At 49.1% G+C, this 26,606-nt stretch overlaps 1 protein-coding gene across 1 annotated transcript in view; it reads left to right on the top strand.

Moving 5' to 3' along the window:
• Positions 1-26,606, top strand: part of SDC3 (syndecan 3) — a 72,281-nt gene that overhangs the window by 38,239 nt on the left and 7,436 nt on the right. Inside the window, exons 2-3 of the mRNA XM_020983358.2 lie at positions 25,026-25,143; positions 25,878-26,554. Coding sequence (XP_020839017.2) covers positions 25,026-25,143; positions 25,878-26,554 — 795 coding nt within the window. The remainder of the gene's footprint in view (positions 1-25,025; positions 25,144-25,877; positions 26,555-26,606) is intronic.

Consider the following 26,606-nt stretch of genomic DNA (forward strand, 5'->3'; position numbering starts at 1 on the left):
GCCTCCTCCCCCTCCCTTGCCTCTGCCCCTCTCCACACTCCCGCAGGGCTCGCTCACACCTTCCCAGCCCTCCTCCCATTCCCAAAGTGCTGGGCAATCAGGTTGGGGGGGGCAGCGAGAGAGTGGTAAGGAGCCTTGGAGACAGTGTCCCCTCTCCATCCCTTACTCCTCACCTCTAAGTGTCTGCAAAATGGGCACTCCCAGGGTGTCAGCCCTATTGACTTATTTCTTACTTGGCCCCCAGCTCCTACTCCAGGAGCCCAGACTGGGGCTTGCTTCCCAGGGGAGCCTGGCAGTGCGTGGGCGCATTCTTGTGGCTTCGCTTAGGGTCTCTGGGATGGAGTTGATGAGCGTGCAGGGCACTGTGTTCTCACAGGAAGGAGGAGGGGGTGGCAGTGGCAGCAGCCTCTGATGAGCAGGGTCCGGGCCCTGGAGGCTAAGCCAGGGGCTCCTAAGAAGAATGACCTCTGTTACCATCAGCACTGAGGTTTGTTAAGTGATTATAGCTTATAAAGCATGCTGACCATGTGGGAGAGCTGAGCTTTCGTCCTGGCTCTACCAGTGAAGTTGCTGTGTGACCTTGGGTGAATACCCAACTTCTCTGGGCCCCCATTAGGCTGTTGGTCATGGACAGTTCCCCTCTCTCCCTTTCTCCCTCTGGGGTCCTTTGGGTGCTAGAGAGGCAAAGCAAAGAGAGAAGAGCCTGGCTGGCATGTCAGTCAGAGGCTTTTGGGCCTGAGGATGCTGGGCCAGCTGCCAGGGTGTTCGTGGAAGGGGACGAAGGGAAAAGTGGTCATCCTCTCTGGCTTAGAAGGGCTCTAGCTCAGCTGGCAGGTGTGTTCTGTGGTGCTCACATCACCTTCTCCCCCTGTGGCCTCCTGTGCCCCCTCCACCTCACCCAAGGTGTCCTGGGGATGGGCACACTGGGCAGTGGCCCATTAACCTGCCTGTGCCGCGGGCTCAGGATAGGCTGGGCTGGCCCCTTGGAGGCCCTGGCACCAGGGGGCAGTTCCATGGTCTGGCTGATTTAGGGGAAGAAAGCTCTGCAGAATTAATTATGCTTGATTTTATTATGAATGTTTGTGGCGTGATTGCTCTGTGCAGGGGTCTGGGGCACCAAGGGGGTATGCCTGGCTCCTGGGCTTGGACCGGGTGCGGTGACGAGGCTCTGTATCTCCCTTTCTGTCATAGCTACTGTGTGCGTCTCCCCCTCCACATGTACTTTCTCATTCTCAAATATGACCTCAGACAAATCTTTTTGGCCTTGGGGCCTCAGTTTCCCAGATTAGAAAAATAATCCTTGGCTCCATGGAAAGGCAGCCTCAGTTCTGCTACTGGGACTACAGTAGAAAGAGCAGCGATCCTGAAGTCAGAGGGTCCGAGTTCAAATCCTGTTTCTGATACTTGCCGTGGGACCTTGGACAAAACCCTTCATTTCCCTAGACCTCAGGCCCTTTATCTGCAAAATGAAGTCTGACCAGAAAGGCTTTGGGGGTCCTTCCATTCCTAGTCTGACATTCCCAAGTGGGTGGTTTTACCTCTCCAGGCCTCAGCTTCCTCATCTGTAAAATAGGAATAATCACGTTTCTCTTGTAGCTGTCTTGAACCATCAAAATAGTTAAAACTTTCTGCAGGGGTGTGCTGGTAAGTGTTTAACAACCAGCTTTTTGAAAAGGTATGTCACACTTTTCAGTTTAATCTGTGTTTAATCTCCATAACTTTTTAAAGTCTAGACGATCAGCAGAACGGTAAATCAAGCCCAAATTTGTAGTGTGTATCCGTTTATAAGGTGTAAATGGTCACATGGAAAATTTAACAATTGGCTCTTAGAGCCAACTCCAGTTCACCATTGGGTTTTTGACAAGTACCCATTTCTATATGAGGTAGCCAGGCTGATAGAGCCACTGGCCCTTGGGTGAGGAAGACCTGAGTTCAAATCCAGCCTTCGACACTTAGGAGCTTTGTGACCCTGGACAAGTCATTTTGCCTCTGTCTGACTTAATTTCCTCAGCTATAAAATGGGGATAATAATAGCATTTACCTCTCAAGGTTGTTGTGAGAATCAAATGAGATAATATTTGTAAATATGCCAGTGCCTGGTGTATGGTAAGCTAAATAAATCCTTCCTCTCTTCTTTCTTTTTTCCTTTCCTCTTACCTTCCTTCCTGCAGAGTAACTGCAGACCTGTCTTCATAGTTAAGAAGACCTGGTTTCAAATCCCACTTCAGAGGCATACTAACTGTGGGCCCCTGGGCAAGTCACTTACTCATTGCCCCAGGCCACTGTCTAAGAAAATAATTGGCCGAATGGACATTGATGTGTATTGCTAGAGGGCGTTTCCTCACTGGGCCTTCTCTGTACCAATGAACCACAAGCCTGTACCAAAAAAAAAACCCCAAAACAACCAATAAATAAAAGCAACAGTTGCCATTCCTGCTGCACTTTAGGGTTGACAAAGCCTTTTGCATATGGGGACTCATTTGCTCCTCCCAGCAACCCTGTCAGGTGGGTATTATGAATGTTATTGTCCCCATTTTATAGCTGAGGAAACTGAGGCTCAGCATGGGTTTGCCCAAGGTTACCCAGCTTGGAAGGGAAGAGCGTAGGGCCCTTCTCCTTGCAGTTACAGTAGTCTTTCTATGCTTCCTATCCCGGCCAAATATTAGTACTCTTGGGACCCTCAGACCTGCTCCTTGTGCACTGTATAGGGTGTCTTGGCCGGAGCCCCTTGGTATACAAGTGAGCTGTCTGGAGTTTCTAGGAGTTATAGACTGCCGGCGTTCAGAACTGGTAGGAGATTTTTGCATCCTCCCCTCCTTCCTTCCCTCCATCTGCTCAGGATGGGCCCCAGCTCTTGCCTGCCAGCCCCTTCCTGGCTTGCCCAGGCAGTCATGGACTGGGTGGTAGGGAAGGAGGGCATTGCTTGGAGGTCCTGCTTGGTTGCCATGGGGACTTCCATACCCAGAGTCCCATGGGAACCCAGCTAGTCTCCTTGGCACTGGTGGGAGATTGTGTTTTATTGGGGCTTGGAAATGGGGAGAGAGGGATGGGGCCAGGCAGGTGGTAGGGAGATGGAAAGAGGGCCAGCGTCTAGGGAGGGAGACTGGGGAAGGAAGGAGGAGGCCTTCTGCCCCTCCCCCTCACATTGTGACCTTGGCGTTGTGGGCTGAGAGAGGGGAGGAGTAGATGGGCCTGATAGTGAGGCCAGGAAGGAAGAGGATGGAACAGGGAAGGATAGAAGGTCCTGGCCTCTGTTCTGTCCCTCTGGGGCTCACCAACACCAAGGAGCCCTAGGGGTGATGGAACCCTGCCAAGCTTGTGGGAGCTACAGGAGGGTTTTCATATTGATAACAACAGCTATCATTTATATAATACCTACTATGGGCCAGGCACTGTGCTAAGCACTCTATAATTACTATCTCATTTGATCCTCACAACTCAGATAGATGCTATTATTATCCCCATTTTACAGATGAGGAAACTGAGGCAGACAGAGGACAAGTGACTTGCCCGGGGCCACACAGCTAGTAAGTGCCTGAAGCTGGGTTTGAACCCAGCTCTTCCTGACATCAGGCTCAGCGCTCTGTCTACTAGCTGTACATTTAGACATGGAAGGGACCTTCGAGATGCTCTAATCCAGGGGTAGGGAACATGAGAGCCCTCGAGGTCTTTTGGCTGAACCCACGTTTTACAGAACAAATCCTTCTATTGAGGAGATTTATTCTGTGATGTTTGGCTTCAGTCACAGGGCTGTGCTTGAGGACCTAGAGGGTCACACGTAGCCTTGAGGCCACAGGCTCCCCACCCCTGCGAGTCTAATTTAACCATGTAAGCACCTCATTTCACAGAGAGAGGAAAGGGGGAGATCTGAATCTAGAGGGAAATGACTTCCACAGGTCATGTAACTTAGACATTTCCAGGTCAGAATGAGAAGAACTGGGTTTCTCCAAGTCCAGATGTCCTTCTAATAACCCTGGGCTGGTTCCCTGACTAAGGCTGCATTGTACATGTGTGTATTGTCATGTATGTATATGTACTGGGGTGTTTGCTCACATGGGAGTCTGTGTGCCTGCAGATATAATGTGGACGTGTGTGTGTGTGTGTGTGTGTGTGTGTGTGTGTGTGTGTGTGGCTTTGGGTGTCTGTGTATGTCGGGCCCTGCTTTCTCTCTGGGGCTCATCTCAGTTGAGTGTTAGGCGTGTAAGAGCATGGGTTTTTTTTGAGGTACGTGACTGTGGAGCTCTGTTGGTTAATGCATAATTAGGTGTCTGCTTCTGGGTATACCTCCACTGAGTATGTATGTTGGGATAAGAGTGTTGGTATATATAAAGGGCCATAGATATGGAGCTAGAAACTGACCCCTTCATTTTACAGATGGGGAAACTGAGGCCCAGAGAGGCTAAGGGGTAAGCCCCAGTGCATTTGTATGTTGAAATATTCGTGGGGGTGTTAGGGCATTTGTGTATGGTGGGGTATGTATTCAGTTTGGTTTGTTAGGAGAGGGGCACGCAAGCGTGTGTGTGTGTGTGTGTGTGCGCGTGCGCGTCTGTTTACTGCTATGCTGTCAGGGCTGAATAGGAGAAGCTATTTTATGGGTTAGGGCCTTGGCTGAGCTCAGCAAAGGAGATGGGAGTCAGGCAGAGGTCAGTGGGAATAGGAGCTGGGGCCAGCCTCCATCCTCAGGGCAGAGAGGAAAGGGGCAGGGAAGAGAGTGAGAGCACGGGGTCCTGGGCTTCCCCTTCATTTCCATTGTTGGTTCCCAACGGCTGGCCCCAGCTGGCTCCAGACTGCCTGGCCCTGTCTGTTAGAGGACTGGGAACATCTGGATTCCCAGCCTTGCAGCTGTCTGGCCTCCCTGCCCCTCCGCCACAGTGGTGTGCCACTGCCAAAATCTACCTGTACATTATGCCCGTGCTGGAGAGAGAAACCCCGGTCCAAGTAGGAAGGGGCTGCATGGGTTCTAGACTTAGGCCTTCTACTGGCTCCTCCTTTCTGTGCCTCAGTTTCTTTCTCTGTAAAATGAGAGGATTGCCCTGGATCATCTTAGCATTCCTCCTATAGGTCTGTGACTACAGATCTCTGTGTGTGTGTGTGTGTGTGTGTGTGTGTGTGCACACGTGTGCATTAGGGAGAGGTGGTGGCAAAGTAGGCTGTGGGTTGGCTCCCTGGTTAAGGAGATGGTAGAAGGGGAAACTTCCTCTCTTGTCACCCCAAGGAAAGGGCAGTGGGAGTGGGTCTCAGTTGGCCAAGAGGAAGATCCTTCTGCCCCTCAGACTCCTCCCCACAAATTTCCCCTCTTCATTGGTAAAGTAAGGGGAGTGTATTAGATGATGTTGAAGGTCCAGCCATCAATCTCTGTCCCTGTGAGCTTCCCTTCTTACCCAATTCCCCCTCCCTCCCCCCGAAATCTCTTGAGGAAGGTGGTCCAGGCTTCTGAAATGAAATAAAGAGCCAAGTTAAAATTCAGATACATTTACATCTGTGCATATAAAAAAGAATAAAAAAGAGAATAAAAAAGTTCAGCAAAAGTAATCAACATATCCAAAAGTCTAACATTATATTCAATGTTCTACACCTATGACCCCACTTCTATAAAGAGAAAAGGTTCTCTATTTATCTCATCTCTTCTTTGGGACCGAACTTGGTCGTTATCATTTCCTAGAATTTCCATTGTATTAGTATCACTCTTTCTGCTGTAGCTCTCCTTGCTTCGCTCAGCATCAGTTCATGTAGCTCTTCCCAGGCGTCTCCATTTTCATCAAATTCATTATTCCTTACCGTACAGTAATGTTCTATTGTGTTTACGTTTTACTCTTTGTTTAGCCATTCCCTAATCAATGGGCACCTGCTTTGTTTCTAGTTCCTTTCACCATAAAAAGTGCTGCTATAAATATTTTGGGGGTATGCAGGGCTTTTCTTTCTATCACGGACCTTACTTCTCTATAGACATGTTGTCTCTTAGTAGAATGTTTGCTCCTTGAGGGAGGGACTAGTTCACTTTTGTGTTTCTACCCCCCAGTGCCCACTACTCCACAGCTATTATTGTTGTTCAGTCGTATCCGACTCTTCATGACCCATGGACCATAGCATGCCAATATTGGCCATGGGATTTTCTTGGCAAACATACTGGAGTGGTTTGCCATTTCCTTCTCCAGGATTAAGACAAACAGAGCTTAAAGTGACTTGTCCAGGGTCACACAGCTAGAAGTAAGTGTCTGAGGCCAACTTTGAACTCAGGTCTTCCTGGTTCCAGGCCCAGAGCTCTATCCACTGAGCCACCTGGCTGCCTTGAGCTGTCTAGCTACCATTTTCTTCTCCAACTAATTTTACAGATGAGGAAATTGAGGCAGATGGGGTGAAGTGACTTGCCCAAGGTCACACAGCTACCAAGTGTCTGAGTCCGGATTTGAACTCGAGCCTTCCTGACTCGAGGCCCAGCTCTCTATTCGCTGTGCCACCTAATTGCCTCACGAGGACGGTACCTGCTACTTAATAAATGCTTGTTAGATTGAGTGATTGAGGCTCAGTTTCCTCATCTGTAAAATGGGGACAAATCCCACAGGGTTGTTGTGATCCTTAAATGAGATCATGTTTGTGAAGCACTTTGTAGACTTCAGAGTACTGTATAAATATCCATCATCCTCCTCTTCTGGGGTTGGGGTGAGGCCCAAATTAGAGGATGATGATAAAAGCATTTTCTCAGCTGGGAATCGCTCTGTGTAGAGGTCAGGAACTGTTATGATCGTTTCTGTTGGTGCTGCTCAGCACCTGTGTGCCCGGGTTGAGGGGTGGAGGGTGCTAGCAGAAGGGGAGCCTCAGGGTGGCCGAGCCCATTCAGGATGGGAACCGGGGTGGGGCACCAGGTACCCCCTGAGCCATGAGACACCTTGCACAGCCAGCTCCGGACAGGAAGACCTGGGAAGGGAAGTCTATTTCTGTTCTCCAGGAGCTCACACCCTGCCGGGAGATAAAAAAAACACAGTGTGCATATGAATTGGAATAATTAAGGACCAGACTGAATTGTGGGACAGAGCCAGGAGGTGCAGAGGAGTTCAGAGAAAAGCAAGATGGGGTGAGATGAGAGTGTAATCAAAGTAGGCTTCCTGGGGGAGTGAGGCTGAGTTGAGCCTCTGAAGGTAGGGTAGGGTTTTAGATACTAAACAAAGCAAGTGAGGGGGAAGATGTTCTAGGTGGTGAGCTGTGTTCGGAGGCTCTGAGGGCCAGGAATGAGAACCTTGGTGTCTGAACCCTGCACTGGCCTAGGGCTCCTGGCCTCTCCATTGCCCTAAGATGTGAGGGTGTGGAGATGTCAGGTACCCTGTGTGGGCTAGAGTGGTAGATAGGTAGATTCCTGGATTTGTATCTCCAGGAAGGAATAATTAATTTTGTGAAAGGGCAAGGCTGTGTGTATAATGTATGTAATGTGTGTCTAGTGCGTGTATATATAATGAGCGTGTGTGTGTGTGTGTGTGCGTGTGTGTGTGTGTGTGTGAGAGAGAGTTCATGTTATTTAGATGAACATTTCTTTTCCTCCGTTAGTGTTCTGAACACAAATGTTGGTTATATCTTTTACCACCACCACCCCGCCCCCCGCCCCGAGGAGATCTGAGTACCCAGCTTCACAGATCGGGATGGGGCTGTAGAGGACATTGGGATTTGTCTGTTACATATTTGCAAGGGATGTGTAAGCGTAGCCTTTTGTAGCAGTTGTGTGTGTATGTTGTAGCACAGATAAGTTTGAGTATCCATTACATTTGCATTGGGAAGGTGCCTAGGCATGCATGTATGGAAGGATGCATGTTATATGTGTATCTATACATATACATATATACATATATGTATATGTATGTAGCTATTTTTGTATTAGGGATGTGGGGTATATGTAGAGAGTATGTCTTATGGGAGACATGTATTAATCTTGTAAGGCTGTGTAGAGCTGTGTCAGGGCATATATTGGTTTGTGTATATTTCAAGATCACAGATTTGAGCCAGAAAAGAACTTAGAGGTTCAACCCCCTAGCCCAACCCTCCCATTTTATAGATGAGAAACCCAAGGCTACAGAGGACAAGTCCGAAGTCACACAGCTAGTAAGTGGTATATCTAGCAATTGGACCCAAGTCTCCAAAACCAAAGCTTTTTCTAGGCCAGCATGCTGTCTTTCATACAATGGATTGTGTGTATGTTCCATTTATTTCAATACACATTTCTTAAACATTGGCTTTGTGCAGGGTACTGTGCTGGGGCCTGGCAGTACAAATGTGAAAAATGGTGCAGCTCTTTACTGCACGGGATGCACAGGATACATCATCCATACATGTTAGTATGCAGTATTATTGGTCAGTGGAGTAATTACTAATTACAATTAGTAAATATAAAGTAATTACAATGAGTAAGTATAGTTAGTATAAATATTAGAGTTAGTAAGTATAAAATAAGTTAACATTTATTTTGTTAAATATTTCCCAATTACATGTAAAAAATTTTTAACATTCATTTTTTTAAAAATTTGAATTCCAAATTTTCTCCCTCCCTCCTTGGGCCTTCCGCCACCCCAGAGAAGGCAAGCAATAAAAAACATAAAGTTAAGTGGTGATAGAGACAAAGGAGAGATCTGTGAGAAGTGCTGTTGGGAAATCTGAAGATGGAAAGGTCACTTGTAGTTCAGAGGTGTTGGCAAGGGCTCGATGGAATGAGTGGCCCCTGAACAGAGCCTTGGAGGAAGAAAAGGATTTTAACTGATTAAAGGGATAGAGTGCATTTCAGGCACTGTGGGTCAAGATCAGGGACCATCATGTAATCCATGTAACAGAAACATGGAATATGTGAAAGGGAGTAATGTGAAGTCACATTGGAAAGGGAGGTTGGAGCCAAATTTGGAAGGAGGGAAAGGAAAGAAAGCACTTATTAATTAAGTATCTAATATGTGCCAGGCATTACGCTAAGGTAATTGTTTTACAAATATTACCCCATTTGATCCTCACAGCAACCCTGGGAGGTAAGTACAATGATTATCCTCATTTTTCAGTTTAGGAAACTGAGTCAGACAGAGATTAGGTGACTTGCCCAAGGTCACACAGCAAGTGTCAAAGGCTGGATTTGAACTCGGGTCTTTCTGATTTTAGGCCTAGCACTCTGCTGTGCCGCTTAGCTGTCTTAAGATGGGGAGCCCTTAAGTGCCAGGTTAATTTTATTTTAAGGATTTTATCCTTTATGCAGTAGGGAGCCAGTGAATATTTTTTTTTAGCAGGGGAATGGAATGGTAAGGCCTATACATTGGAAAAATTGTTTTGGCAGCTCTGTGAAGGGTAACCTGCAGAGGGGAAAGACTAAAGACAGAAAGGGCTCTGATAGTGGGTGGTCCAGATGAGAGGTGACAGGGTCCTGAATGAGGGGAGTGAGGAAAGAGGAGGATAGGGATAATTAATGTGGGAGGGGTGTGTGTGTGTGTGTGTGTGTGTGTGTGTGTGTGTGTGTGTGTGTGTGTGTAGAAACCTGGATAGCCCAGAGACTGATGGTGAACAGAACCACAGAATATCAGAAATGGGGATATTGGGAGGAAGGAGAGGCTTTTGGAGGGATTTGTGCACGTATCTTGGCAGTTCAGAGTTCAGTATGGGGCATGTTGTATTTGAGAGGCTAGCAGGACATCTCCACAGAGGTGCCCAGCAATTGGTTGGATGGGAAACTCCAGGGGAGAGATGGGGCTGTAGGACATACAAATTGAAAAGTCATGTGCAGAAAGGTGATAATTGAAGCCATGAGAGAGATGAGATCATCACAGGAGAGTGTAAAGAGAGAAGGAAAGAGGGCCAAGGACAGAACATGAGGGGCCCCTGCATGTTGATGAATGCACCAATGAAGGAGCCTCAGAAGGAATGTTCGGATGGGAAAGGGGAACCAGAGGAGAGTAATCTCACAGAAATTCAGGGAGGAAGGCGATAGTGTCCACACAGGGGGATTGGTCAATAGTGATGAATACTACAGAAAGGTCAAAGGGGATGAGGAATGAGAAAAGACCATTGCATAGAGCAATGAAGAGGTTCCATAGCAATGTCAGTAGGGTGGTGGGTTGGAAACCACTTTGCAAGGTGTTGGGGGGAGTAAGGAAGTGAGTAGAGGTGTTTGGTAGTCAAAGGTAGGAGAGACCTAGTTGGATGATGGCTTGAGAGGATGACAGGGTCAAGAGGTTTTGGTAAAGAATAGACAAGACCTAAGCATGTGTGAAGGCACTGGAAAAGGAGCCAATGATGGTGATGAGTTTGAAAATGTAAGAAGGATGGATTCAAGGCTGCACACTGAGAGGTTAGCCTGGGCAAGAACCAGGGCCACCTTTTCCTTAGAAACTGGAATGAAGGAGGAGAGAATGGGGGTGAAGGCAGGCATTTTGAGGCATGAAAACAAGGGCTCTCCTGCTGATGGCCTCAGTCTCAGTAAAATAGGTAGGGAGCTCCTCTGTAGGGGGTGGGGCTGGGGTTGGGATTGGGGCTTAAGAAGAAAGAACAGCTGTTTTCTGGGAACTGTTAGAGTGAATTAATCGGAAATGAATCAAAGGATTACGGGTTAGCCTGGAGGGCCCACTTGAAGTTAGATAACAGATCTGTAGTGGACCCCTCTCTACACGGTTTCTAGACTTCCTTTAATAGTGTTCAGTAGATGGGGTTAGGAACAGAGAAGGAAGATGGTGGGGTGGGGGAGGAGTGAGACTCAGGGTTGTATGAACATCAGAAGGGCAAGGGGTCAAGGTGGAGGACAGGACCTTATTGAACTGGGAAATTATAGTCAGGTCTGTGGAGGGAAGAAAGTGAGCTCATATATGCCAATGTGTGTATACCTATATATGATAGATATGTGGGGCATGCTGAGAACTCTGTGTGAGTGTGTGTTGAAGTCTTGAGTGGACTGGTCTTCATGGGAGGTGGGATGGGAAATGGTCTGGTTGTTATCTGGGGAAGGAGCCTAATGTTAAGTTCTAAAGAGCATAGAGGAGGAATCTGTGGGAGAGGGGCAGATATTCCTGGGGCATTTGGGGATTTATCCGTTCAATCACAAGTGCAAATTAAGTGAGAAATTGTACTATTTGGCATGGCATTTTTTGGAATCTGAGGTAGCTAGAACTTGACCTCTTAAGTTTCCAAAGTGACTTCCTATCCATTATGTCCCATCCATTATGATCTTTGCATTCTCCAGTGAGATGCAGAATATGATCATTTACAGGTGAGAAAACTGAGGTTCTGAGAGGATGAAGTAACTTGCCCAGGATTACATAGTGAGTCTCAGAGCCCAGGCTTGGACTCAGGCTGGTAGAGCACACATCTTACTCCCCAGTGCCACCCCAGCATCCCTTGGGCTTCTGCCCACCTGACTGCAGCTGGAAGCCTGAACCACGTCCTTTCTTAGTGGCCTCATATCTTTTGTCTAGAGACAGAGGATTGGACTAGATGACCTCTCAAGGACCTGGACCAACATTATCCTTTCAGAATGCTGTAGTGGAAAGGACACAGCCAACAGCCTAGGATCGAGACCCTGCACTAACATTTATTATGATTATTTCCAAGTAGAGGCTGGTTGGCCATTCACTGGAGGTGCTGTCCTGGGGTTCAGGCTGGGTTGAATACCTTTTAGCTCTCCTCCAGCTCTGAGATCCTGTCACAGGGCAAAGTCATGTAACTCCCCTGAACCTCAGTATCTTCATGGATGAAGAGGACAGTGAGGCCAGTCTTCAGGAGCTTGTTGGGGAGGCCAAATGAGAGAATGGATGAGAAGGGTTCTTGAGTGCAGCTAATGAGGAGACCGGCCTAGAGGACTGAGGTTCTCTGCAGCTCCCATGAGGACTGGGACTGTCCTTCTTTTTGCTTGATTTGTATGCCCAGTCCTTAGCACAGTGCCTGACACACATTTGGTGATTAATAAATGCTTGTTGACTTGCTCTGAAAAATGTGAGCTGTTATTTTAGGTGACAGGTGAGCCTTTGTTGGGCCTGCTGTAGGAGGGAATTCTCATTAGGTTGTAGGACTTGGCCAGGATGGGCTCTGAGCTCCCTTCCAGTGTGGACATTCTGTCATTCTTTTCTTCCCCTCTTTCCTGGCTTTTAAAGAAATTTGGCTGCTTTTGGCTCACTCTAACGGTTACTGGTGCCTGTTCCTGTCCCTGGCTTCCCACTCTCTCAGCTCTTTTCATTGCCCGCCCCCCCCAGCCCCTTCCTAAGCCCTGGCCGTGTCTCTTCCTTTCATACTTAAGGAACAGCTTGTTTGGGGAGTAACGGCCACTCGGATAGGGATTTGGAAAACCACTGGCACTTCTCCCTGCCTTATTTTATCTTTGTTTGATGGGTGTGTGGGGCTAAATTAAGATGTGTGATTGTTCTGTTTCACACATACACAAATGCATACATACACAGCTCTCCCCCTTTCCACCCCATCCGTCCCCTCCTGTCCTTTACCCTTCCCTCTGTGACCTGTCCTCTCCTTCCTCTGTTCTCTCTCTCTTCTGTTCTGGCCCCTCCTTCCCAGTTCTTCCTGATCCCCTCTCTCTTTCATTCTCCTCCATCTCTTTCCTGTTCTCCCCTCCCTCTATCCACTCCTCTTCCAGAGTATCACAGAATTCTAGATCTGGAACTAGAAGGAACCTCAGAGGGCATTTAGTCCAGGCTCATTTTTCATATGGGGAGACTGAGCCCAGAGAGGTTGACTTGGTCAAGGTCACCCATGTGGTCCTTCACGTCCCTCATTGCCCTCCTCTGTCTGTTTGTCCTTCCTGTCTCCTTATCTCTCTGCTCTCTCTCTCTCATTCCATATTCTGTCCCTTATTCTCCCCCATCTCTCAATGCTCATTTCCCCTTCCCCTCTCTCTGCAGTCCCCACCTCTGCCTTTTGTTGTCCTTTGAAACTCTCTGTTCCTCCCTCTTTCTATCCCCCTGTCCTTCTTGTCCTTCTTTGCCTTTCTGTCCCCACCCTGTTCTTCTCCAGGCCCCTTTCTACCTTTCATCTCTGCCACTTTACTTTTGTCTCTGCCATTTTCTGTCTCTCACTCTTTTCCTCCATCTCTCTTGCCCTTTGCCTTTTTCTCCCTCTGTCTCCCTCCCTTCCTCCTCCCCCATGTCTTTCCTCTTTTATGCCATTGTCCATTTCTCCTTCCCTGCCTCATTCCCCCCACCCCCGGGGTGGGCGGGGAGGAGAGCAGAGAGATGTGTGCAGCTCTTTGTGGCTCTCTCTCTATTCCTCTGACCCACTTTTACTCTCATTCCCTCTTCTTTTTTGCTGACCTTCCTTCCTGTTCCTCTGTCTCTCTCCTTTGTCCCTCATCCTCCCTTTCTGTCCCCTGGCTCTTGATCTCTCCCTTTTGCGTAGTCTCCTTCTCAGCTCTGTGGGGAGTTTCAGCTCCCAGTCATCAGGATGGAGGAGATGGTCGTCATGGCAACTGTTGTCATGTCAGGGGCTACTGGGATGGGGATTAATAGTATCTAGGTGAGAGCTACCTGAGTGGAGACTGATTGATTCATAGGAGGCTTGATGTTTTTCTCTGCTACTCATGGCTGTTAAATACCTTCTCTCTTTGCTGCCTCCCCCCTCCCCCCTCTGTCTCTCTGTCTCTCCCTCCTTTTTTCTCTCTGTTTCTCTCTCTCCCCCCCCTTCCTTCCTTCCATCCTTCCTCTTCCCCCACCTTCTCTCCCTCTGTCTCTCCCTCTCTCCTTCTCTCTCTCCCTCCATCCTTCCCCTACCTTCTCTCTCTCTCTCCCTCCATCCTTCCTTCCCTCCATCCTTCCTCTTCCCCCATCTTCTCTTTCTCTGTCTCTCCCTCCTCTTCTTTCTCTTTCTCTCCCTTTACCTGTTCCAGTTTACCTGTTTACAGGTTCACCTGTGTGTGGTATGCACCTATGGGTGTGTCTTTGCAAGCCTTTGCTCAGCATTTGTGTATGTGTGTGAATGGGCCTTTGTGAGTTTTTGAGTATCTTTGTGAGCAATATGTGCAGCATGTTGTATCTTTGTGTAAGTACATCTTTGTAAGTCTGTGTAGGATGTGCCTGTGTGTGTGTGTGTGTGTGTGTGTGTGTGAGAGAAGAGAGAGAGAGAGAGAGAGAGAGAGAGAGAGAGAGAGAGAGAGAGAGAGAGAAGAGAGAGAGAGAGAGAGGGAGAGAGAGACTGTATGTAGCATGTGCGTGTCATAGGGAATGTATCTCTTTGTCATAGAGTGTGTGTGTGTGTGTGTGTGTGTGTGTGTGTGTGTGTGTAGTATGTCTTTGTGAGTCTCTCTGTGACTGTGTGCTCTGAATGCACAAATCCCCCCAAACACGGATGAATCTGCCACCTTCCGGCTCTCCTTGCTAGCCCGTTCCTCCCTCCCTCCCTGGTAAAGGAGTGGTGAGGTAGCATAGGACATTGGACTCTGACTTGTTTAGCAGGAGAGCTGGGGCCTGCTGTTGCCACCGTGATAGCATGGGTAGGTCAGTCCCCCTTTCCAGGGCTTTCATTCCTCCTCTGTAGTGGGGGTCTTGGATGAGCTCATCTCTGAAGCCTCTTCCTGCTCCAACATTCTGCACTTTCTGACAGGAGAGACCTCAGAGTTGGGGGCAGCAGGACTGCCCCTTCCTCTCTCTTCTTCCTTAGTCTTAGAATGCCCCTCTGGACCTTGGGGCCAGGACCCCTAGTTGGCAAAGGTGTATGTGGGGAGCCCTTCAAGCTCCCAGGATGACTCAAAAGTGGGAAGTCCCAGTAATCAAAGCAATTAGTCATGGGAGCAATTATGCTAATTGTTCCACTCCATGAGTCACTTCCAGCAAGTAAATACTGATTAATTCATTACTGAGCCTGAGGGAAGGTTGCTGGACTCTTTCAGGGTTAATAACTTCCTGCCCCCTTGCCCCCATTGAGGACCCCTTTCCCCATCCTCCACTTAGAGAGAGCTAGGCTTGGTAGAGTCCTGCTGTGTCTCCCTAGCCCCTGGGCTTGGCTCAGAGAGAGCCTGGCTGGGTTGGAAACCTTTCCAAAGATCTAGTCTGGCTTTGTGAATACTCCATTCAGAGACTGAACATTTAAGAGAGATGGGAGGGCTCTCCTTCTTCAGGCAGCTTCTGGGAGAAACACCTTTCAAGAACTGGGAAAACACAGCCATTGAGGAATCTCTTAGAATTTTCCAGCAGAAGGATCCTTATTGATCACTAGGTAGGAGAGGGAGCGAACAGTGGGAACAGAAGCAGAAATGAGAATGAGGGGTGGGGGGGGTCAGCCTAGCCAAGCTCAATAGGACCCCACAGGAGAGTCTTCCGCTTCCCCCTCAGTCATCTCTCTGAATTGGACATCTCTGTGAGTGGACCACTCTTTATCCTGTGTTCTGAGCCTCGGGGGGCCCCTTCCTCCTCTGGGACCATGATCTCAGGTTCCTGAGGTGACATTTTTTCTTTCCTTCCCAACTCTCCTAGCCAATCAATGACCCGACCCTCTTGATTCTCCCTCTGCCGGATCCCTGGAAGAGGTGGCAAAGCCTGTGGGCTGGTACATTGGAAAGAGAGTCTGGTGGTAGAGTCAGAGGACCTGGGTTCAGATCTCACCCCTGACGCTTGCTTACCACATTGGGCCAATGATATCCCTTCCCTGGGTCACACTTTCCTCCTCCGTGAAGTGAGGGGGTTGAACCAGCTGCCCTCTGAGACTCCTGCCAGCTCTAGAGCGATAATGAAGTCATCGTTTGTTTCCTTCCTCCTCCTGCATCTGCCACCATCCCACTACAGGTCCTCATTGCTGAGATCATGAGAGCGTAGAGTTAGAGCGGGAAGTCACTGGGTCTACCTTCCCCCCTCCTCAGTTTTTTGGATGTGAAAACCGAGGCCCAGAATGACTTGCTTTAGGGTCACTGTAGGTACCTGAGACAGGATTTGAACTTGGGCCTTCCCGTCTCCCAAGTCCACGAGTTGCTCAGCTTGCATGTTCTCCCTATATCTTGTCATCCCTAGTTCCTTCAGTGAGTGATTATTCAGGCTGTTTGCTTCCCTTGACTACCAGCTCATCAATGTTCCTTTCAAAATGTGCCTCCCAGAACTCCCCGCCAGGCTCCAGGTGTGAGGGGGCCAACCAGAGCTCTGGCAGGGGGGCCGTCACCCACCGCATGTTTGTTCAGGAAGGCTCAGCTGGCGTTGCCGTTTGGAGCTGCCGTGGAGTGGTCCATGAAAACCACCCGGGGCTTTTTCACAGAGGCTCTCCTCTGGCCATCCACTGCTGCTGCAAGTGGTTTCTTCCTATCCAAGTGTAGGAGAATACAGTTTTTCTCTTTAAACAATTTTATTAGGGTGTTTTGTTTTTATCGTGTCTTCATTTCCAAATATATCATCTTCCCACTTAGCTAGAAACAGAGAGAGAGAGAGAGAGAGAGATAGAGAGAGAGAGAGAGAGAGAGAGAGGGGAGACAGGGATAGACAGAGAAAGAGAGAGAGGAGACAAGGAGAAACACAGAAGAAAGACACAGAGGGAGATAGAGGCAGAAAGGGGAGAGACAGAGGAGAAAGATGGGGAGAGAGGGAGGGAGGGAGAGGAAATGAAGCAACTTGACCCTCATTCACACAGTGAGGTGGTATATACAGTGTTCCATGCCCACAATTACCCCTTTCTGCAAAGGAGGGAGGGAGCTGCGCTTTTTCTTCTCTTCCTGGCGGAATTACTCAGTGCTCAGTTTCAGTTTTCCCTTCTTTTCATTCATGTGGATGGAGTCACTGTGTGTGTTGCTTTCCTGTTTCTGCTCTGTTCTGCAAATCAGTTCATAGGCCCAGGGAAGGTAAATGACCCGCCCAAAGCAGGAAGCATCCCAAGCTGTATTTGAATCCAGGCTTTCTTTTGTTTACCAATATTTCACTGGAAATAAGTTCAGAACCTAGCAGACTAAAAGGGCATCAGCCCATCATTCTAACCTAGTGAGATATTTTGGGTCCTCATTCTGTCATCTCAGTGTGTCACTCTATTCTTCCAAACTTTCTGTCTTCTACAATTTGATGAGCCATCTATACCTTCATCCAAATCACTGATGTAAGTGTTGAACAGAACACAACAAGAGTACGTCCCTCCCTCCACTGGGATCTCTCCAGTTTGACATCTATCCACCCGTCACCACTCGTTGGTTCAGTTAAGTCAGGTGGTCTGCAAACATTTTAATAAATGTGCCTACTGTGTGCCAGGCCCTGAACCAAGTACACTTAAGCATACTGTTGTCTAGTGGACACCTCTCCAAACTGTCTTTAAAGTTTGATTAATTTTGTCTCATCTAGAATAGATGCCTTCTCTAGAAAAGGTTGATTCATCTTCAAGAGTTCAAATCTGGCCTCAGACACTTCCTAGCTGTGTGACCCTGGGCAAATCATTTCACCCTGTTTGCCTTAGTTTCCTCATCTATAAAATGAGCTGGAGAAGGAAGTGGTAAACCACTCCAGTATCTTTGCCAAGAGAACCCCAAATGGGGTCGCGAAGAGTCAGATACAGCTGAGATGAATTAACAGTAACAACAGTAGCAGCAGCAGCCAGGATAATATCCTGGCACGGTCATAGTGTGCTGGAGTCAGGAAGACCTGGATTCCAGTGTCACCTCTGGTACACACTGACTGCGTGATTCTGGCCAAGCCGTTTTTCCCGTTAGTCTCCCTAGGAAACGCTCTAGCGCTGCAGGGTGCCATTTATGTGTGGATCAGGATTGGGAGAAGGGAGTCTTCACTGGGAGTCCCCAAAGCTAGTGAAATCATAGATCTGATGGGTTCAAACTCTGCAGATAAATATAAATGCATCCCAACAAGGTATGCCAGGCTACCCCCCAAAGCTTGGCAGAGTAACACAGAAAGTGGCACTTGTGCCTAATGGACTTGCTGGCCTTCACTGTTAGAATTTACCGTTCGTTAAAAGCAGGGAAGGCTGTGTGCTTTAACAAGGCAGTGCCCAAATTATGCTTAACTGGAGCCTAATGCTATTCACCATTCTCTTCATTTGTGTGGATGTTGCCAGGATGGCATCTCTCTCTTTGTCTGTCTCTGTCTGTCTGTCTTTCTCTTTCCCTCTCTTCCTGTCTGTCTCTGTATCACTGTGTCTGCCTGTCTCTGTATCTCTCTCCCTCTCCCTCTCCCTCTCCCTCTATCTTTCTGTGTCTCTGACTCTGTCTTTCCTCTCTGTCTCTCTCTCCCTCTCTTTCTGTCTCTGTCTCTGTCTCTCTTCCTCTCTCTTCCTGTCTCTGTATCACTGTGTCTGCCTGTGTTTGTATGTATGTATGTCTGTCTGTCTGTCTCTCTATCTTTGTGTCTCTAACTCTATCTTTCTTCTCTGTCTCTCTTTCTCTTTCTTCCTGTCTGTGTCTCTGTATCACTGTGTCTACCTGTCTTTGTATGTCTGTCTGTCTCTCTATCTTTGTGTCTCTAACTCTGTCTTTCTTCTCTGTCTCTCTCCGTCTTTCTCTCACTCTCTCTGTCTGTCTCTCTATCTCTGTCTCTCTTTGCCTCTCTCTCTTTCTCTCTGTCTCTCTAACTCTGCTGTCTCTCTCTGTCTCTCTGTCCCTTCTCGCTGATCCCTTCTTTGTCCCTCCTCTTTCTGTCCCCCTGTCCATCTTTCCTCTTTCCTCTCTCTTGTTCACAAGGATGTGGGCCATGGACTGTCACATGCAGTACTGACATCGAGGTGTACTGCACCTGTGCCCTTTTCCTACTCTGCCAAGTCTAGTGACTGAGTCCAAAAGGAAAGGAAATGAGGTTAGTCAGGTACGTGATCCATTCTTCATGAACCCATACTGGCTCTAAGTGCTTTCAAAAGTGTTCAGAGAGCACCCCTTTCATAACGGACTTGAGTGGGCTGCCAGGAATAGAAATCAGGCTATTAGCTCATCGTTTGAAGAACCCACCCTCTTCCTTTTCTTGAAAATCAGGCCTCCGTTTGCCTTTTGCCAGACCCACAGGGCCTTGTCTGTTCTCTCCAATTTTTCGACGATTGGCAGTGGCTCAGCACCCACATCCCTTTCTGTCAGTGCCGGGCATTGTCGCTGGTGTGGGTCCTGTGACACGAAACCTTTCAGGGCAGCCGGCTACTTCCCACCAACCCCTCACTCATCCTGGAGAGGTCACTTTCCACTTAACCATGTCAGTTTTATACTTTCCAGTCTGCAGAGAAAACAGGCAAAGTGAGAGACGAGCAGGGTTGGTCTGGTTTGGTTTTGGGCTTTCGCTGTCTTCTGCTGTCTCTGGCTGTCCTGAGGCAGTGGCTTTGTCCCTGCTTTGATCTCCCTGCTTTAGCTCCCCTGGGAGCTAAGACTGAAAAATCCCAACCCCACCTCCTTTGCTGTCCTTATGTCCCATAGGCCTTTCCTCATTCTGAGGCTGTGGCATTCCTGACACTGTTCTTACAGGTGCTGCAGCATCCTTTTGGCTTTGCACTCAGCTCCCTGCCCTAGGCCTCCATCTTTTGTATGTATGCCCAAGACGCAGAGGTGGGCTCTTGAGCGGTCTGTGTGACCGTACCAGACTTTCCCCATGCCTTCTCATCCTTCGGGCGGTCTTCTTTCCCTGAACTCAGCCATCTCTTTCCCACTTCATGCATTTACTCCTGTATGGCCTCACACTCTCCACCTGTTGAAATTCTATCCATCTTCCAAGGCCTAGTTTAAATGGTGAGGCATCTTAAACCCAAGCAGGGCTCATTATCTTTCCCCCTAAACCTCCCTCCGACTTGCAACCTCTTACCTTCCCTATTACTGCAGAGGGCAACACCATCCTTCCAATCCCTCAGGCTCACAAGTTAGGGGTCATCTTGGACTCCTCATGCTCTTTCACCGTCCCCCTCCCATATCCAATCTGTTGCCAAGGTGTGCTCTCCCCTCCTCTGACGCTGCCACCACCCTGGTGCAGGCCCTCATCCCCTTAGACCTGGACTGTTGCAATAACGTGCTGGTGGGTCAGCCTGCCTCAGGTCTCTCCCTACTCCAGTCCATCCTCCGTTCGGCCACTAAAGTGATCGTCCTAAAGCTCAGGTCTGACCGTGTCACTCCCCTACTCAATAAACTCCAGTGGCTCCCTGTTGCCTCCAAGATCACATATGAAATGCTCTGTTTGGCATTCAAAGGCCCTCATAACCTAGCTCCCTGCTACCTTTCTAGTCTTCTTACACCTTACTCCCCGACATATATTCTTCAGGCCAGTGATGCTGGCCTTCTGGCTGTTCCATGAACATCTCTTGGCATTTTTTCTGCCTGTCCCCTGGGCCTGGAATGCCCTCCCTCCTCCACTCTGGCTACTGACCTCCCTGGCTTCCTTGAAGTCCCAGCTAAAATCCCTTCTACAGGAAGCCTTCCCCAACCCCTCTTAATTCCCTGCCTTCCCTCTATTAATTATTTTCTATTTATCCAGTATTAGGGCAGCCAGTAGATAAGAGTGCCAGGCCTGGAATCAGGAAGACCCGAATTCAAATGTGGCTTCAGATACTTACTAGCTGTATGACCCTGGACAACTCACTTAACCCTGTTCACCTCAGTTTCCTCATCTATAAAATGATCTGGAGAAGGAAATGGCAAACTGCTCCGGTATGTTTGCCAAGAAAACCCCAAGTGGGGCCATGAAGAGTCGGACATGACTGAATAATAGCAACAAATTTATCCCATGTATAGTTTGCATTGTATGTGTTTATTTGCATGTTGTCATCCCCAGAGCTTAGCACGGTGCCTAGCACATAGTAGGAGCTTAAGCTTAGCAAATGTCTATTGATTGATTATCATCACCATCACCAACAAGTGTTTACTTATCTCTTACTCTGTGCCAAGCCCTAGGGATACAAAGAAACTGGGTCCCTGCCTTCAAGGAGCTCACTTTCTAATAGAGGAGTTAGTTCATTCATTTCTGACTCTCCTGGACCCCATTTGGGGCTTTCTTGGCAAAGTTACTGGAGTGATTTGCCATTTCCTTCTCCAGCTCATTTTACAGATGAGGAAACCGAGGCAGGCAGGGTTAAGTGACTTGCCTAGGGTCACACAATTAGTATCTGAGGTTGGATTTGAACTCAAGATGAGTCTTTCTGAATTCCAGGGTGGGCACTCTATCCACTCCGCCACCTAGCTGCCCCTAAAGGAGGGGCAGCATGTAAGCAACTAGATCTTTGCAAAATACATATAGGATAATGAGAAATAATCCCAGAGGGAGGACACTGGTGGGGGTGGGGGGTGGGGTAGAGAAAGGCCCATTGCAGAAAGTGGGATTTGAGCTGAGTCTTGAAAGAAACCTGGTAAACCTAGAGGGGGAGGTGAGGGGGCAAAGCAGCCCAGGCATGGGGCATGGCCAGTGAAGAGGCATATAGTTAAGAGATGGACACCTTTTCCAGGAAACTATTTGTGCTACCCCATCCAGAAGAGATTATTTCCTTATACCTTCCCTGTCCATGAATTAACACTTTCCTTCCTTCCTTCCTTCCTTCCTTCCTTCCTTCCTTCCTTCCTTCCTTCCTTCCTTCCTTCCTTCCTCAATCAGGGTCACACAGCTAGTAAGCGTGAAGTGTCTGAGTCCGGATTTGAACTTAGGTCCTCTGGACTCCAGGACTGGTGCTCTATCCACTGCACCGCTTAGCTGCCCACTTAACAAGCTTTTAAGTGACAGTTATGTGCTAGGTGCTATCCCAAGTACTAGGGCTACAAATACAGTGAAACAGGTCCTACTTGTAAAGAGCTTACATTCTAATGGGGGTGGGGGGGTGGGGGGGGGAAACGGGTGCATTGACAAAGAAGAATAAACACCGAGAATTACTGCTTAGTTAAATACAGGGTAGTTTGGGAGGGAGGGCACGAGCAGCTGGAGGCACGTGGAACAGCCAGCAATATATTTTCATTTTCTCCTCCAGACATCAAAACATTAAAGAGTTTTACAGCCTTAGCAAGCTGTCAGTAAATTACTGAATGAATGAATTCATGAAATAGTACTCTTTTCTTTAGTGGGGTAGGGAGGGGTTATGACTTAGTTCTAGCTACTAATAATTAATGCCTCCTTTCACATACGGGGAGGATGCCCCACACCTCAGCAGGTTGGTTTGTTCTCTGAGTTGTGTCCCTAGGAGGAGGGGAGGGGGAGTAAAGAGCTGGGAGTCAGAAAGACCTGGGTTCAAATCAGGGCTCAGACACTTACTAGCTGTGTGACCTGGAGCAAGTCATTTAACTGCTGTCAGCCTCAGTTTTCCTGACTATAAAATGGGGATGATAGCACCTACCTCCCAGGGTAGTATCAAGTAAAAAGTGCTCAGCAAAGTTTGTGGCACATGGGAGGCTTTATGTAAATGCTTCTTCCTTTCACTTCCCCCGGGCTGTTTCCACTGTCTCATATGGGGCCGAGCATCATGTTTACCAGATGGGTGGTGGGACTCTGGTTCTGGGCTCATTCAGTATCTGGGATACTTGCTGAGTCTGTAGCCAGTCTTGGGGCTTGTCTGCAGTGATCTGAGTGGTTGATTCTGTCCTGGGCTGAGCATCAGCTTGTGGCTGGAGCGGGGAATGATTCTGTATCCAAACCTGGCGTGTGGCAGGGTGCCATTGTATGATCAGGGTTAAGGCTCAGTCTGTGGTTGAGGGTTGGGGACTCAGTCTGTGGTTGATATGATAGGATCCTACATTCAGAAGTGACTTTTAGAGGTCATTAGGTCCAGCCCCTCACTGCACAGATCAGGCAGATGGCCTACTTGATAGAGCCTTGGACTTCGAGTTGGTAAGACTTGAGTTCAGATTCCCACCTCGGGCACTCACTAGCTTTGTGACTTTTAGCCTTTCTGTGCCTCAGTTTCCTTATCTAAAAAATGGGGATATTAATAGCATCCACCAGGAAAGGTTGTTGTGAGGCTCAAACGAGATATGTAGTGCTTTGCAAGCTTTACGTCTTTACCCCCCATTTTACAGATGAGGAAACTGAGGCCAAGAGAGGTAAATGGCTTGCCAAGGGTCACGCAGCTAGTGAGAATAGGGCTTAATCTTGTGTCTGGTGTAGGGAATCATGGGATCATAGATCAGAAGTGGGAAAGGACCTTAGAGGCCCTCTAGCTCAACCCCCTTATTTGGCAGATGAGAAGATTGAGGCCCAGAGAGACTAAACGATTTCTACAAGGTCAGAGACCAGGATGGAGCCCAGGCCCACCTGACTCCGGCTTCAGTGCCAAGGTCAGGGGATCAGTTTGTGTCTAAGGTGAGGGCTCGGTTAAGGGCTGATCTAGTGTTCGGCTCCTTTTGTTTCTGGCATGTGGGCTCTGTCTGTGACTGGGGTCAAGCCTTAGTCTGTGATCTAGGTAGGTAGGATGTCCGTCGGTTGCCTGGATAGTCTGGGGGACAGTTGGGGTCTGTGGCGAAAGTCTGTCTATCTCTAGCCTAGGGGGTGAATCTGGGTCTAGCATTAGGGCCTAACCTGCCTTTAGGGTGGGAGGGTCTTTGTCCCAATGGTTAGGGCTCTTTCTGGGACCAGGGTCCTGCTAGGTATTGACTCGACTATAGGATTTGACTTTACCCAGGATTATGGACACAGTCAGACCTGGGCAGAGCAGATTTGTTTGTATCCATGGTTAAGCTTCAGTATTGTCAGTTAATGTAGGTTAGAAGGGACCACAGAAGGATCAGATCCTTGCCCTTGACTTTTACAGCACCATGCCCAGACCACTGCCTCAGATCTCTGATTCAGGCTGGACAGGAGGACGTAGTCAGTGGAAAGATGAGAGCAGGATGTAGGAGTCTTGACTCCCAAGTTTTCCCGAACACCAGGCTCCAAGTTCTCCTTCTGAATTCCCTAGCTTTCCTCCCTCCCCTCCCCTACCCCCTTTACTTGTCTGAGATGGAGTCCATAAGCTGTGCCTTTCCCGAAAAATGGGGAGAAACCAGTCCAGATGGTGTCATCTACTGACCACCAATCCAGACACTTCTTGTCTTCTTGGGCAGACTGCCCAGGCTCTGCTCTGCTTTCTTGTAGCCACCCTCAGAGGGCGAGGGGGGCATGGGAAAGCAGCAGCTTCTCTGGAAAGTCCTGAGTCTTGGGTACAGCAAGATCCTTCTGGGAGAAGTGTGGTTTGTAGGCAGAGATCTGGGCTGTCCATCGTGTCTCCTTAGGTTCCTCGTCCTTTGTTCCTTCTTCCCTCAAAACAAGAGTTTTGGGTGCCTCCTTTTTCTCCTTCACCCAGCAATCTCTTTCCTTTCAAGGTTCTGATCCCCATCCACTTTGTTCTTCCTTTGCAGCTTCCCTCATCACCCCTTTGCTTCCTGCCTCTCGGCTTGCGCCCCCCCCCCGTCCCCTTGATACAGAGCTGCCATGTTTTCCCTACTTGGTCTACCTGCTTTTCCTCTCACACAACATGTCATCTCCCACATCGGAGGCTTTGAGTAGAATCTTCTCCAAGCCTGAGTCTCTCCTCACCTTGCTTCTAGGAATCCTACCTTGCTTTCAAAGCTCAGCTCGAAAGCTTCCTTCTCTATGGGGCCTTTCCTAATCTCCCTCCCCCCCCCAAGCCATCTCCAGTTGCTACTGCCTCCTAAAATTACATTTTTTATAGATTGCATTTTATGGATGAAGAACGTTTATATTTATTTATTTTTCCACATGCTGTTTGCCAGATTCTAAAGTGTATGCTCTTTGAGGGAAGGGACTGTTTCTATTTTTTTGGCTTTTGTATAGCATACAGATGTGGGACGTGTAGTAGGGGCTTAGTAAATCCTTTGAGCTAGTGACTTGCATTTAGGGAATTGGTCATGGAAAAACCGAGGGCCTGTGATTCTGTATAATTGGGTGAGAAGGGAGTTTGACCCAATCAGGGATGCTGAGCCATGCCTGTGGAGGCCTGGGCTCAGCAGCCTCCCCAGTATCTTCACCCTAAGTGTGTGTGTGTGTGGGGGGGGTTGGACAATGGCCCGCGGTTGTGGGCACCCTGAGATTTTCAGTGGTGCCGTGGAAGTGGCTGCAGGCCCTGGTTCTTTGCCGCAGGTATGTGGCTATGTGGCCTCTGGCCTTCTGGGTGTCTGCTGACTGCCTGGTTTGTTCCTTGGTGCTGAACTCTGTCCCTCTGCTCCTCCCTAGGCTCAGCGATGGCGCAGCGAGAACTTTGAGAGGCCGGTGGACCTGGAGGGGTCCGGGGACGACGACTCCTTCCCAGATGATGAGCTAGATGACCACTATTCTGGCTCAGGCTCTGGCTGTAAGTTCAGTCCCTCTTTCCTTCTGCCATGGCCACCTCTGGGCTGCTGGGGACCCTCAGCCTGGCCTGACTAGGAAGCTGCTGGCTCCTAGCGCTATCCCCTCAACCAGTTGGCACGTGTGTGCTGTGTGTCCTCCCGTGTGCCTAGCATTGTGCTGGGTGCGGTGAGGGATACAGAGAACACTAACCCTGTGAACTCAGATCTATCTGACCCCCAGGCCTAGCACCACCTAGCTGCCTACACTTAGAGTGTTGGTGGTTTAGCTGGAACTGGAGGCTGGGTCTCCAAGTATATAGTTGTCCCGCTCTCTAGCAGCGTAGGTTTTAGGTGCCCATGAAAGGTTAACGTACCAGGCAGTAGGTGCCTGGTGCCCACTGAGTGAGTGGGGTACACGGGAAAGTATGAAAAGGGCTCATTGGGAGTATGACCTTGGTGGGGGTAATCAGGGAACACTTTCTGGAAGAGGTGAGAGTCTGGCTTTGGGGGAGAGATGGGTTGAATTTTGATAGGCAGAGAGAAGGGAGCAGGTCCTTCCCAGGAATGCTTTATCAACTCCTTGGCCTGGTGGAGACCCTTGGGAAAAGGCCATATTCCCTTCTCTGCCATATTATCAAAAGGGAGACTAAACTGAAAAGTGGGTGAGACAATGCCAGTCCTCTCTGCAGCCCCCCACCCCAACAACACCATGGTTCCCACTAACACCACAATCCTCCCTCTTTTTCCTTCCTTTTAGACTTTGAGCAAGAGTCTGGGATTGAGAAGGCCGTGAGGATAAGTACCAATGTAGCTGTTGCCCTGTCCACCACACCAGCTGTGCTGCCCACCAGCGCCATCCAGCCCATGGGCACTCCTTTTGAGATGCAGCCATTGGAGAGCCCCACCCCCAAGCCTGCCACAACTGTTTTGGCAGTGACCAAAGTGTCAGTGGTCCCCACTGCTGCCACCACCATGGCCACAGCCACGGAGGCCGTGACTACAGCAGCCCCAGCTATGGCCACCGAGGCCCCCGCCGTGGCCACTGTAGCCCCAGCTGCGGCCACTGCTGCCGCTGCTACCACCAACATCATCCCGACTACCGCCAGCATCCCTACATACCCCCCATCCACAATCAGTGTGCTGGTTTCTCAGACCACAACCCTCCCAAAGCTCCCTCCTCCTCCTCTTCCAGCTACGGTGGCAGCCACGGTCCAGGCTACAGTTCAGGCCACAGCCCAGGCCACAGCCCCTGCCACACTCACCCTCTCTGCAGTGGCTTCTGGCCTGGACACAGAGGCATCCACCCCAAAGCTGGTGGTCACTGCCACCCCAAGCACCTTGCCGAAGCCAGAAACCTCTCAGCCTCCAGGTGTCTTCGAGAAGAGCACTGTAGCTCTGGGATCTGATGCCCTGGTGCCCACTGAGGTGCCACAGGTGTGAGAATAGGCCTGGGGATTAGAGATCAGTGGAGAAATAGGGATTTAGA

This window comes from Phascolarctos cinereus, unplaced genomic scaffold (assembly GCF_003287225.1).
Source record: "Phascolarctos cinereus isolate Bilbo 61053 unplaced genomic scaffold, phaCin_HiC Scaffold_726;HRSCAF=1367, whole genome shotgun sequence".
NCBI classification, from domain to species: Eukaryota; Metazoa; Chordata; class Mammalia; order Diprotodontia; family Phascolarctidae; genus Phascolarctos; species Phascolarctos cinereus.